Source organism: Lynx rufus, unplaced genomic scaffold, assembly GCF_022079265.1.
Source record: "Lynx rufus isolate CCGP_SWC_20201006 ecotype Redwood Valley unplaced genomic scaffold, mLynRuf1.p SCAF_19, whole genome shotgun sequence".
NCBI classification, from domain to species: Eukaryota; Metazoa; Chordata; class Mammalia; order Carnivora; family Felidae; genus Lynx; species Lynx rufus.
In genome coordinates this window covers 17,596,480-17,611,300 of record NW_025814833.1, presented here as the reverse complement: position 1 = coordinate 17,611,300, position 14,821 = coordinate 17,596,480, and the positions used below count along the sequence as shown (strand labels likewise).

The 14,821-nt window shown below is 43.9% G+C and overlaps 1 protein-coding gene across 1 annotated transcript in view; it reads right to left on the bottom strand.

Annotated features, from left to right (window-relative positions):
- GRIA3 (glutamate ionotropic receptor AMPA type subunit 3) overlaps positions 1–14,821 on the bottom strand; it is a 266,764-nt gene that overhangs the window by 89,876 nt on the left and 162,067 nt on the right. The window contains exon 5 of the mRNA XM_047081913.1: positions 11,054–11,107. Within this exon, the coding sequence (XP_046937869.1) occupies positions 11,054–11,107 (54 nt within the window). The remainder of the gene's footprint in view (positions 1–11,053; positions 11,108–14,821) is intronic.

The window sequence follows — 14,821 nt, the reverse complement described above, 5'->3', positions numbered from 1 at the left end:
TAGATGCAGCAACCCACGTCCTTGAGGTTGAGACAATCAAGGCTAGATTCTCCCTAAACTCTCTGAAAAGACGTGAACACAGCAGAGCTCACCAACAAGTATCAAGGAAGAAGAGGAAAAGGGAAAAGAGGTGAATGGTACAGAGGGGGCTATAGAGAAAGCGGCTCTGCCTAATAGGCATAAGTCATTGACCCTATCATCTTCTTTCTTTTTTTTTTTTTTATTTTTTTTTTCAACGTTTTTATTTATTTTTGGGACAGAGAGAGACAGAGCATGAATTGGGGAGGGGCAGAGAGAGAGGGAGACACAGAATCGGAAACAGGCTCCAGGCTCCGAGCCATCTGCCCAGAGCCTGACGCGGGGCTCGAACTCACGGACCGCGAGATCGTGACCTGGCTGAAGTCGGACGCTTAACCGCCACCCAGGCGCCCCCCTATCATCTTATTTCTGGGCGCCCCCCTATCATCTTATTTCTGGGCGCCACCCAGGCGCCCCCCTATCATCTTATTTCTGGGCGCCCCCCTATCATCTTATTTCTGGGCGCCACCCAGGCGCCCCCCTATCATCTTATTTCTGGGCGCCCCCCTATCATCTTATTTCTGGGCGCCTGGGTGGCGGTTAAGCGTCCGACTTCAGCCAGGTCACGATCTCGCGGTCCGTGAGTTCGAGCCCCGCGTCAGGCTCTGGGCAGATGGCTCGGAGCCTGGAGCCTGTTTCCGATTCTGTGTCTCCCTCTCTCTCTGCCCCTCCCCAATTCATGCTCTGTCTCTCTCTGTCCCAAAAATAAATAAAAACGTTGAAAAAAAAAATAAAAAAGAATTTTTGGGGCGCCTGGGTGGCTCAGTCGGTTGAGCATCCGACTTCAGCTCAGGTCATGATCTCACGGTCTATGGGTTCAAGCCCCGCGTCAGGCTCTGTGCTGACAGCTCAGAGCCTGGAGCCTGCTTCCGATCCTGTGTCTCCCTCTCTCTCTGCCCCTCCCCCACTCTCACTTTGTCTCACTCTGTTTCTCAAAAATAAATAAATATTAAACAAATTTATTGACAAATTGGTTTCCATACAACACCCAGTGCTCATCCCAAAAGGTGCCCTCCTCAATACCCATCACCCACCCGCCCCTCCCTCCCACCCCCCCATCAACCCTCAGTTTGTTCTCAGTTTTTAACAGTCTCTTATGCTTTGGCTCTCTTCTGGGGCACTTGGGTGGTTCAGTCAGTTGAGCGTCCGACTCTTGGTTTTGGCTCAGGTCATGATCTCACGGTTTGCGGGATTGAGCCCCATTTTGGGCTCTGTGCTCACAGCCCAGAGCCTGCTAAGGATTCTCTCTCCCCTCTCTGTCTGCCCCTCCCCTGTTCTCTCTCTCTCTCTCTCTTTCAAAATACATAAACTTAAGAAAAGGAATTTTCTTTTTGTATCAGATATTGCTAAATTCCATGGTTCAAATGGCCGCTAACAGTCTTAGCTTCCTTGTCCCCAAGATTATAAAAATTAAAATAGTTAGATTTTTCTTTTTGAAATGGCAACACACCCACCTCAAGTTTGGAAATAAATGCCAAGTACCTCTAAATCCTTTATAAAAGACTAATGTAAAAGAAATGACCACTACACAGGTAAAATAGGTAAACAGATAAAACAGTGAAGATCGATGGGCATAAGAAGGGAGTTAGGAGAGAGCTGTTGGCTGGAGAGCAGAAAGTGCCTGGCTCTTAGCTGCCCTTCCATTTCTGCTCAATCGTTTTAACACATGTTCTGTTTCCTTTCACATATTTCTATTGTAGTTGTAGACAAGCACAGTCCACGATGCTTTGAAAATTGAGGCCTGACTCCCCTCAAATCCTCAGCAAAGACACTATTTCATAGGGATTTTAATAACTAGATGTGATGATAAGGTCCTCTGATTTTTGCTTAGACTGGACTTAACGACTTCTAGTGCTGCTTGTACCTTATCGGTTCTGTTTGGTTAAAATTGTTGTTGTTTTTGGCGAATTGCCTTTTTCCTTTGGTTGGCCAAAAACAGTGTGCAGAGGGAGAGATGAAAGGAGATGAGAAAAGGCAGAGAAAGACTGGAGGCAATCATAGTGCTCACAGATAGGATGAGTTGAAACTCTACTTTCTCAGTTTCAATGGTTTAGCTATCCGCGCAGTTGACTACTTGCCTCTGTGTAACTAACAATGGCAGTGTTTGTTAGAAATATGGATGTTGTCTCCAGGAGTTAGTCCTTTGAGAGGGAAACTACTCATTTGGATTCGTTAAGTTCTGGTGTTATTTCCTCAATGTATCACTTCTTGACCACGTCACATCTGTCTGATCCAGATGTACAGTTGCCCACATCTGAATGCAACTTTATAAAACCAACTGTGACTTTTGTGTCTATGCAGTTCATCTGGGGACTTGTAAGCCACCCTTGTCTTATTCTCCAAGGCCATCTTTTATACAGATACTGGTTATACAATTGGCATCCAAACACAGATTGTCCCGATTTGAGAATAGCCAGACAAGTCAGTCTTGCAAAGATTCAAATGACTTTAGTATTATCCTGTCTCCCTTGATTTACACATACTGTAATTCAGTTTCCTTCTGGCCGTATGGATAATGGAGAGTTGCAAATAAATATATTCAAAGCTTCCTTTTAGAGCACTTGTTTTCCAGATATGATGTGCAGATTTCCTTCACATAATACTATTCTTAGGGTACATTTTGTACAGAAAGGAAAACAGAGACAAGATAAGTTGGATGACTTTCATTGAGTTGATGGCAGATTATGGGTGAGAAATGGGAAAGGTGGCGTGCCTGTAGGGAAGATAAAAGCAATAGAATGAGGATTGGGAGGCTGCCGAGGGCAAGTATCTATCTCACGATTTGGATGAAGGCTGGCTCTGTCTTTAGTGTTATTTGAATCGTTCATGCGGGTGATGCTTCAACAGGGAAATGCACAGTGATCGTGGTAACTCAAGTTATCAGGTTGCTAATGAGAAGCACAAGTCTTTTTCTAGGAGCAGGTCCATTCCCCCGGGAGGGTGTTGTGTGTGGAGTTGAAGATGACACCACATAAATTAGCACTTGATTATAGGTTGCTTTGTATTGTTCACTTGCATTTTATTCTCTAATCCAATCAACATACTTTGAAACCTTTTAAGTGCTATCCATTGGTAAAATGGCGAGCCATATCAAACTTGCCCTGACCTCATGGCACTTTAGTCCAGTGAGAATTATTAGTATGAATATACAAATAATTACAAGTTGATATAAGTGCTATTTGTGGGAAAAATAGCCACTGATCTTTTTATTAATAGTTATATGGAGGTATAATTTAAATACCATAAAATCCATCCATTTGACACTGAATTATTTAAGGCAAAAATCAGATCATGCCCCACCCCCCACTTGAAATTCTTCAGTGGTTTTTTTGTCACTGTTGAAAAAAGCTAAAACTCTTTAACCAGGCTTACCAGCCTTACATAATCTGGAACTCGCTCTGCTCTAGCCAAAATTGCCTTCTGACAGTTCAGAGAAGGTATCAAGCTCTTTTCTGCCTCAGGGCCTTGACACATGCTGTTCCCTATGCATGATATGAACTTCCCCCGATTCTTCATATAACTGGATCTTTCTTACAATTTGGATCATTGTTTCAAAGTCACCTTTTCTTTTTTAAAAAAAAATGTTTATTCATTTTGAAAGAGAGAGAGAGAGAGAGAGGGCATGCGTACATGAGCAGGGGAGGGGCAGAGAGAGAGGGCAAGACAGAATCCCAAGCAGGATCCATGCTGTCAGTGCAGAGCCTGACACAGGGCTCGATCCCATGGACCACGAGATCATGACCTGAGCCGAAATCAAGAGTTGGACGCTTAACTGACTGAGCCACCCAGGTGCCCCCCAAGTCACCTTTCTGAAAGACCTTTTCTGGCCATGCTATGCAGAGTTTTGATTCTTGATACTCTGCCTTCTCTTCATTCCCTCTCCTACTACCTGTCATATCTCCGGGCTAATTATCATAAGGTGTCCAAGTTTTGTCTGTGCATTATGACTACAAGGTTCTTAAGGACACTACCCTCTGTCTTCCTTGCAGGGGAGTGAACAAGGTATTGGGCATACAAGTGATACAGAGGAAGAAGAACTTACTATAAAGATCTTTAGAGCAGTATTGCCCGAAGTATATGTGGATTGGTGCTGGTCTGCTGTTTGTTGGCAGTCGGAGATGAAAAAAGGGAAGAACTAGAAAGCAAGCCTTTATAAACCTTTATAGCAGTTTGACAGGGTGATATTATGGCTATTAAATGTAACACTTATATTTTATCTATCTTGTTTTGTTTGTTTCATGTTTTTAGTAATTTACTTTTGTCGCACTTTTGTTGATCTGTGAAGATTTGGGGGAAAAAACTGGCCCTTCTTCACAGGTAGTTTGAGAAGCACTGTTTTAGAGAACATGATCTGAGAGAGCTTGGGAAAGAAAACAGAATTCTTTCCATTTACCTTACTAGAACATTGGGTAGAGAGTGTCTTTCCTTGTTAATTTCAGGCAGGAAAAAAGAGAGAAAGAGAGAGAGAGAAGGAGAAAGGGATGGGTGATTACGGTTGGGGCATTTTTAGACAGGGAGAATGAGAGTCTCAAAGTTGGCAACTTTAAGTTGACAAGAGACTGTGGATTTCTAAATGCCTGGTAGGAAGTTGGACCCCAGCCCAGTCCCCAATTCCTCATTCCCTTGGTGCTTTGCTGTATCCTATCTCCATTTGGAGAAGAAAGTGAATCCTCTGCCACCAGAGAAGCTGTGTACCCAGGGGAGGTGACTGGGTTCCTGGCATTTGGGACCAGTGGGGATTTTTCCCTTAAATCCCACCTCCTTTGCTTGTCAAGCCAGGCTCCAGCCCAGTGAGCTCTGTGTTTACATGCCCCCTGCTGAGGTGTCATTGTATACAACATGTGGCTTTGAGCATTTGAATTTTTTTTTTTTTTTGTAGAACATAAAAATAGGAGAACAAAGGAAGGGAAAGAGTAGAGAACAAAACCAGAAAACCCGGAAGGGGAAGGGAGAAGAAGGGAACAGTTGTTATTGGCAAGCAAAACACATGACCCCCATCTCACTCAAACTTGTTTTCTCTCTAAACAAAGTGGCCCCTTCTCTGTTTCAGGTAACTTCCAGGGCTCAGTAAGCTGCAGAGTTCACTTCTTCAAGCTTAGGTTACAGCTGGTTGCCTCTTTTGGGTTCTGTTTTATGAATGGTGCTTTTGTTTGAGTAAAAATTTGAAAAAACTAGATGTAAGCTAGTGCCCTTCACCCCCACCATTATTTCCTGGCATATTAATAATATGAATGGGGCAGATGGGAGGGAACGAGAAAAGAGGGAGCAAGAGCAAGAAGGGATATGAGAGAGCAGGAGAGAAAGGAGAGAGAGAGAGAGAGAGAGAGAGAGAGAGAGAGAAGGACAAGGGATTGTGGCAGGAGAGAAGAGAGTGATGGACAGATAGAATTGGTACCTGCTAAGATGCATTTCAAAATGGCCTTTGGACAGGTTTCAAACACAGATGCACAAGGCTGTCCTTGGTTTTTAAGCCTTTTTGTCTGTAATCACTTTACTCTCATAACTGTATAGTTTGTATTTCATTCATATGCATTTATATCTTTGCCAGTGTTCTTCCGTGACCTTTGTGGGGCTAGCCTTTTGTCTCACTGAGATGCTCGACTGGGTCAAATGGGAGGAGCAAGGTGCTCTGTCAGGAGTCTGAACAACCCACGTTGGAGCCTAGCTTGACAATGGATTAGCTCTGAGACTTTGGGCAAGTCATGTATTTTTTTCAGAGCCATTTTCCTGATGTCTAAAAGGTTTAGGGCGGTGAATAGGTCAGTCTCTCCTCATGGGAGTTCTGAGTAAATTTCGTAAGAAGTCTATAGAAAATAGCTGGCACAGGGGCGCCTGGGTGGCTCAGTTGGTTAAGCGTCCGACTTCGGCTCAGGTCATGATCTCACGGTCCGTGAGTTCGAGCCCCGCGTCGGGCTCTGTGCTGACGGCTCGGAGACTGGAGCCTGCTTCGGATTCTGTGTCTCCCTCTCTCTCTGCCCCTCCCCCGCTTGTGCTCTGTCTCTCTCTGTCTCAAAAATAAATAAACATTAAAAAAAGAAAGAAAATAGCTGGCACAGCAGAGAAAAGTGTATAAGATATGTTAGCTTCCTTCCCTTTGCTGCCCTAGCGCGATGACCTTCTTGATGGACTGCTCATGCGGCCCTCTACCGGTGGCAGCTGACATGACCTAGCTTCCACCTGCAGGGTCAACAGCAGTCTCCCACTCTGGGGTCAGTCTTGACCTAGGCAGGGAAACTGCTGGATCTTCTAAAAGTGGTTAACTGGTACAGCACTGAATGAGTCCACTATGGCTCATGTTCTTCCCTGGCACCTCAAATCTTGGGGTTTTTTTTTTCGGTCTTATTTTGGGGGCTGGGTGCTGAACATCTGTCGCTGGGCCATCTCAACCCAGATCCAATTCACTTTGTGTCAACTGCGAGTTGGTTTGGATTGATCCTTCAGATCCTCAGTCATGTTTAGAACTTAGGGAAAGGGTACTCATACCTTCTTGGCTTCTGCCCACCTGAAATTATTTTAAGTCTACTTATGACTTTATACCCCTAGCAGGGCTCTGGTTTTGTTCTCCCATTTGTATCCTCAGTGTTGTCCTAGCTGCTGTGCCTATACTCTTGCTCCTGGCCTTCTCCGGTCCCAACTGACCCTCCATGAGGGAAGAGATGTAGAGCCGGAAATGATCTTGGAGTGTTTCCCAAATTGTAGTCATTAATATACCACCTTTATGGGTTTTTGCCATATAGGGAGATCATCTGAGCCACAATTTACCTAATGTTTTTCTTTACGTTGACTAAATTCTTTAACTTAAATATCTACTTTACCCTCATTCTAAGGAATGGTATTTATAAAATCACAGACTTGAGATGGTAGTTATCGTTCTGCAACACACATTTAGTATAAATTCAAAAGTAGTAATTTTAAGGGCTTTTGCTATGTACTTTCTTATGTACACTAGCTTGTGTCTAAGTAACAACTCGAGGAAATAGTGATCTGGTCTACCTCTCCATTCTACAGATCAGGAAACCTGCTTCCTAGCTCCGGGTCAAGTGCTTGTTTTCACTATGCCTGGGGTTGTTAGTCTGGGGTTCTGCACACAGTGACTCGACTATCATTGACACATATGAAAAAATTAAATCACAACACACACATGCCTGGGAATGCGGCGTAAAGGGTCCTGATCCAGGGGCTCCGTCGGTTAAGCATCCGACTCTTAATTTCAGCTCGGGTCATGATCTCACCGTTTATGGGATCAAGCCCCATGTGAAGCTCTGCACTGACAGTGAGGAGCCTGCTTGGGATTCTCTCTCTCCCCCCATCTCTCTCTGCCCCTTCCCTGCTCTATCTCTCAAAATAAACATTTTTTTTTTAAAAAAATACCTTGCCATGAAAGAGAGACAGGTTGCCTCACTGACAGATTGTATACATGCTGTTTACGTCTAGTACTAAAGCGGAAAAACATTACCACCTTAGAGTCCCGGAAGAGAAGACAACAATGAATTATGGAACAATCCCTAAAACATGGCATCAGCAACCGATACAGACTTTGTAAGAGACTTTCCTGCTCTCTCCTCATTGGGATGTCCACTTCTGGGCCTGTGTGTCCACCGGGTCCCATCTCTGCCTGTGATTCTAATAGGATCTTTTGCTTCTTCCAGGGACTTCAACAAGCTAAAACTTTCTACAGCTTGTTTGTCTGCTCTGACATGTACACCCTGACCTGTGAAAGGCCTGTGTTGAAGCATTCATGGACTATCCACGGCTTCTCAGTTTAGGATTACCACTGGGGAAAGTCCACGTAACAGCACAAAGAAGTCTTTGCCAGACAGTCGGAGTTCCATGGCAGAGGGCATACAGGGGCTCTGGTGCGGGTGATTCCAGAAAGCTTAGGTAAGTGCTGTGACTGTTTTTGACTTTGCATTTGTAGAAGAAGGCAGTGGTCCTGCACTGTTGTTATACCAAGACCCAGATTAGACTTTGTTCCCCTGTGCATGTGTTCTCAGCTTTCATCCAGCTGGCTCATTTTGAAAGGAAGCATCTAAGCTCCACTTACCCTTTTTTGACCATCTAAGTAACTTCTAAATAGTCTTGGTGTGTGTGTGTGTGTGTGTGTGTGTGTGTGTGCACGCAAGTGTGTGTGCGTGTGCATGCATGCACGTGTGTGTGTGTGTGTGTGTGTGTGTGTATCTGTCTGTCTGTCTTTGGTGGAGGTGTTTGGAGGTATTTTTATCTGCTTTAAAAAGCCTGGAAACCATGGTGGGATAATCTATCTCATTTTTATCAGAAACTAACAACAGTTCCCATCTCTATTGCCCATAGGCAATTTGCTATAGAGTACAGGGACTCATGGAAACATGGCTGAATTCAAATGAAAAGTAGGTCACTAGAGAAAATGGAGTGGCAGCTCAAAGTGTGGTGAGTGAGTTCATGTTTTCCCTAGGCAGACTGACATGACGCTATGTATTAACGTCCTTTCTGAAGGAAGACCACTTGTTCTCATAGTCGGCTTCCACCCGATGTCTCAGGATTCTGAGTCCTGGTTAGGCGTTCAGCTAACCATTCTTCTCCCCAACCTTGTCCTAATGATTCTCTCTTGCAGTTCTGTCACTCCATGGGCTTTCATTTCTGTCAGGCCTGGGTCTCAGGTTGAAACCAAAGCTCATCTGAAGGATTGCTGGTAGGAAACAGGGAGGCCTGGTTACAATTCTAGAATGGGGAAGGTCTTTACATATCATCTGGTCACTGATGTGCATGGCTCGGATCTCCCTTTAAGATGGAACCTGGCTCGAGGAGTTGAGTTAGCTGACAGCCTCCAGTTTCAGGATCTGCCTCAGCTTTCAGGAGGGAGGTATGTGCTTCCTGGGCAGCTGCCAGTCAATGGCTGAGCAAGGCAGTGGTGCAGTGGCTCATGGGTTCGGGGCAGCACGGGGTTCTTGGCACTGGAGCTCCCGGTTGTGCTGGCCAAGACTTTCTCGGAACTGTACCGCCATCTGAAGCTCTTCTCATCAACCTTCCTTCCTTTCCCTCTCCTCTGCTGAGATCAGAAACTCTTCCTTCTCACTGGTGACCCTCTCCCTTTTATTTTGCACAGGCGTCACTCGCAGTAAAGGTCTTGCACTTCTAATTGTATCTTAGCATCTGCTTCCAAGGGACCCAACCAATACAGCAATGAACTCCCCACTCCTGTCTGAGTTTTACAGTAAAGGGAACTGAGGTCCCAAGGAGGTGGAAGTGACTTACCCAAGATCCCACAGCTAGTTAGTAGCAAAGTCAGTACGACAGCCCAAACCTTCTGACCTCTAGCTCAATGCTCTTTCCCAAACTTCAGCAGTCCACGCACCACAGCCACATATACAAAAGCCAGATTTTACTATGTGTGCATCCCCTGTGCTCTTGTTTACATGACACATTTGACACATTAAGAAATTAATTCGTTTGTCGGTAAATCCCTACTTTAGCCCTGTATGAAACAATAGTATCCATGAAATTCGGCTTTTGATGTGCTACTTTTATATTTTTCTAGCACATATCAAATAACACATGGCAATTATAATAAAAAAGTTTGTGTGTGCACTACTTAAACTCATCTCATATGCTGTCAGTGATGGGTGAACCCTGGCATGTATAAGGCCAGACAGAAGGAAAAGGGAGAGGGAGGGAGGGAGGGAGGGAGGGAGGCAGGAAGGAAGGAAGGAAGGAGAGCAAAATACTTATTGATGAGAAAGAAATGGTAAAATCCCATCAATAACTGCCTCAGGTGCCTTGCTGGGACATCTGTGTTTCCTGCCAGGCCCTGGCCTAACTTCCAATGAGTCAGCAAACAGCCTTTACTTATTGGTTGCCCCAAAAAACAAATTGAATGCATTCACATGTAAATGAAGAATCAAGATTTCTCCTCCTAAAAGAGTCAATTCATTTGTCCCCCGAATGGTCTGAAGTGCTCCACTTTGAGCAATTTATTGGAGATTTCAAGGCAGTAGCTCTAATCTTCCTCTTATAAAGTGTTTCAATGAACCCACTTCCTAAGAAAGAGGTTTAAGTAACATTTCCTTTCTCGTTTAAAAAATATTAATTATCAAAAACAAAATAAGATTTTTTCTTTGATTTAAGAAATCTAAGAGCATAATCGTGACAATCTTTCACCTTTGTTGCTATTCTTTTGGTGTAAGAGCTTTATAATCATCATCATTCTGTTGTGCTAATGAAACAAAATCGGGGTTAGAACTCATGTTATGTAATAATTTAATAGATTCTTAGTATCATAGTGATCATTTAACATTTCTCTTTCATTGCATGGAGATGGTATTATTCAGAACCTCTGCTAAACAGATATTACTGATTCAGAAGCCATTTTGTTAATTCCTAAACCAATTGGCTTTTTGGAGAAGGAACTATCAACTAACCTAATGAAATGGTAGCTTCTAGAATAGCACAAATTTTAAAGGCATGGGAAACATGAAGGAAAAGATTCAAGTTGTGTCTTTTTAGAAGTATAAAGGGGGCCGTACGCTTTGACAGGCTCCCTTGATGTTCTGTTCAGACCTGCTTCTGGCCTCTGGTTTGAAAAGATCTGGTAGGGGTCTGCTTCTGGAAAGACAAATCCAGTACTGATGGACACATGTACTTGGGTTAATTGGGGAAAGAGTCTGCTTCCTGTGTCCCCTGTCTCTCGTGTTATATTTCAAACCTGGGTAAGATGGTTTACATTTCAAATCCAAATTGAATCTAAGAATAATTGGTGAGGAATCATGTCAAATTACTATGTTTTAAATGAGGAGAGACTATCAGCTTCACAGTTGAAACAGAGACAGCGTAATTGAAAACAAGGCTATTGCATTCAGGGTTTGGTATTTACTGACTCATTTCTTCAAGTGTCGAGAGAACACGTTAGTTTCTTCATGTATTTCTTTTTTGGATGATCGCAGACGACACAAACTAAATAGAATATATTGCCTTGGGAAACAAAAACTCTGCTTGTTCTTACCAGGTTAGCAAGCATGTAGTGATAACCTCTTGAATGTTTTCCCAGGATCACAACCTGCAGAAGAAATAAGAAATCCTGTTTATTTAAGAAGGGCATTTTCAATTACCCAATCAATGGGAAATGCAACAATCAATCAATGGGCTAGAGCAAATTGCTTTTAAGTGATCAACAAAGTGTCAGGTCTTTTACATACAGTAAAATCACAGTTAGCTGGAACAGAGTTCCTTCTGTACATTTCAATTTCAGGCAGAGAATACAGGAAGCATGGCTAATATTAAAGTTAAGAGTGCCAACGACGAGGGAGAAAAAGCTCTCTAAACTTCCAGGTCAGTTGCATCGTTGTCACTTAAAATAGATGGCAGAAGCGATGATGATCCTCCACCCATGAACTGGATTGTGTACTTAGCTGCTGAGACGGAAAATGGGCTGAACTTGGAATACAGATTAGAAAATAGAATGTACAGTCCATTTTTTTGTTGTTATCTGGAATGCTTAGGGAATAGAACACGCGAGGAATGGGGTTAATGGGATTTTCAGGTTAATCGAGGTTGCTTTCGCCTATTGAAACTTTTCGAAAATGCTTACCTTCCTTTTCCTGCCTAATGTGAAAGATGTGTGACCATTTGTCCAGCTTTTGGTACTGAATGTGATGCCTTACGGGAGTGGGGGTGGGGATTTCTCCCGAGAGGACATTTGGAGATGCCTGGGGGCATTTTTCGGAGTCACATCTGGAAGGGTATCTAGTGGGGAGAGGCCAGTGATGATGCTAAACATCCTACAGTGTGTGGCGCAACCCCCCAAAACAAAGAATTATCTGGTAAAAAAAAGATGTCAATAGGGCCGAGTTTGAGAAATCCTGCCTTGGGGTCATCATTCTTATGGTCATTTTCATGAGTAACGCTGTATTAATTCTAAGCCTTACAGTTTACCAAATGCATTTTTGTTCTTTCAAAATATATGAGTGGATTGAGTAATTTCCAACCAAATATATTGGTTGTCAGTCGGAAGTTTTTGACTGAATAGTTGACGTTAGCTTATTTCCAGATAGCTGAGATGAGCAAATTCTGGTTAATTGAGGATTTTATAAAATGTCATTTTATTAAGTACTGAGTATGTACAAAGTACTGTACCGAATACAGGGAGTGGGGACAAGGAGGGGGTGACACAGACGTGAAAGATACAACCAGAAGTGGAAAAAGGTTTTGTGCTAAGTCTGAAGCTGATACCACTTTACGAGCCCTCTTTAAGAAAAGCAGTACAGGGGCGCCTGGGTGGCGCAGTTGGTTAAGCGTCCGACTTCAGCCAGGTCACGATCTTGCGGTCCGTGAGTTCGAGCCCCGCGTCAGGCTCTGGGCTGATGGCTCAGAGCCTGGAGCCTGTTTCTGATTCTGTGTCTCCCTCTCTCTCTGCCCCTCCCCCGTTCATGCTCTGTCTCTCTCTGTCCCAAAAATAAATAAATGTTGAAAAAAAAAATTTAAGAAAAGCAGTACAAAATTACGAACAGTAAGGCCTTGGAAAGAACCCATGCGGGTAAGGCAGAATTAAGCTTACGGTTCGTGTGAAGTTCCATCGTGGACACAGGTACCAAAGGGTTTAAAAACAGCTTGGGAAGACAACAAAGCTGCATACATGTCAAACCCGAACTATATGTGTCAAAGGCCACAATAATAGTCAACACAGCCGCCCTTCATCGAGTGCCTAATATATGCCAGCCACTGTCCTGGGTGTTTTACATGTATTTAATCCCCAGAACAACTTAACAGATTAAATGTCATTACTTTTAATTTACAGATGAGGAACCTCAGCTAGAGAGAGTTTAAGCAGCACGCCCAAGGCCACACAGCTCAGAAGCAGTAAAGCTGGGATTAGAACCTGGGTCTGTCTGCCTCTAGAACCCGTATTTTTGGGTTACACGGTTCCTTAATATGTGCTAGTTGTCAAATAGCAATACTTGTTCTATGTTCTTGGAGAAGAGGAAGAAAACGTATCTAAGGTCTGCTGGGATGGATCAGGAAGGCTTCCTGGAGAAGATAAGTTTTAAGCTGGCCCAGAGGAGTGGAACCACATGTATGTATGTTTGTTTGTTTAAAGTTTATTTATTTTGAGAGAGAGGAGGGCAGAGAGAGAGAGAGAGAGAGAGAGAGAGAGAGAGAATCCCAAGCACAGAGCCCATGCTGTCAGCACAGAGCCTGATGCAGGGCTCGATCCCATAAACCATGAGATCATGACCTGAGCCAAATCAAGAGTTGGACGCTTAACCGACTGAGATACCCACGCACCCGAGAACCGCATATTTAAATATCATGCTGGCATTAGAAGCTCTCCATGCATTTCAAGGGCTGAGAGAGAAAGAGAGAGAGAGAGAGGGAGAGAGAGAGAGAGAAGGAGAGAGGGGGTGAGAGAGAGAGAGGGTGAGAGAGAGAGAAAGAGAAGGCTGTTTTCGATTAATTTAAAATATGAGCCACATTTCTGACTGATTATTTATGGAGGAAATGAAAGGTTAATGAATGTCTTGAGGAAGTGATTTCTCACGCTGCCATGACACAAAATGAGCTGTTAGGTATCTGCTGGGATGTATTCTTCAGTGTCCGCTTTTGAGAAACATCCTTACTAGTGACATTTGTTAACTTTTGATGGCAAGTTGGGGCCATACATTTGTTGAATTTTTAATTCACTGACAACCCTCAACATAATAAAATCAGAGGGTTTTGAATTCCGCCAGAAAAATGAGCAAGATTCCTAAGGACATCTAGCAGAGAGAGCTTAGGGCAATAAAGCAGCAAGCCCAAAGGAAATGGCGTCTTGGTCACCAGAGGAAGGGCTTAGTGTCCTTTTGAGCAGAAGGAAGGTGAAGGGATCCATAGCAGTATTGGCGTTGTGAGCAAAGCCCTGAATGAGAACCCAGGAGCCCAACCTTGTCACGTACTCACTGTTTGCTTGTGGGCAAATCACTCAGCTTACCCCAGTCTCCATGTCCTTATCTGTCATCTGGGGCAATGAACCTGACCCTTCCTGTCTCAGCAGTGCAGTCAAGATCAAACTGAAGTACACGTACGGAAATGGTCAGGACGTGCCTCATGGAACCACGTGAGGTTAAACAACCGTGGGAGGGAGTCATTCCCTGACACATTGTGTTTTGGGTTCAGAAAACCCTGAGGCTATTGGAATATCTGCCTTGGTCCCTGCCCAGAGGGTCTGTCCAAAAGAAAGTCACTTATTTGGAGATAGCTGTCTCACATCATCACCTTCGAAAGCTTAGCTTATGCTGTAAGAGATGGGAAAGTTATGTGAGGAGAGGAAACTTTTTGTGTCACAGAGCTGCCGCCTCGAAGGCCACAATTATTTCCTCACCCTTACTTTCAGTGCCTTCTTAACTCTTACTTGACACCCGGTTCTGAACAATCTTGGTTTTTCAGTTCACGGTGAATGAGAAGCTGTCAGTCAGAAGGGGTGTGTGGAGAGGGAGGGAGTATTAGAAAGAGGTATGTGAGCAGCAGAGGAAGCGACAGACTGGTTTAGAGGCGCAGCAGACAACATCGTATGGTGTGATCATGGATGTTCGTTGTGAATGCCTGAGTCATCGGGGTATGGTCTGTCAGCATTGGTAATTTCTGCTGAAAAAACCCACAATACATGTTGTGGGAGGTTGCCCTCAGAAATGGTCAAAGTCCCAGTCCTTAAAAGGGTACACTCCACTCTCTCGAATTCTTACTTACACGAGGCAGCAGCGATCCTCCTGATGTGAGCTAAGTGAGGCCTTGCTGTGAA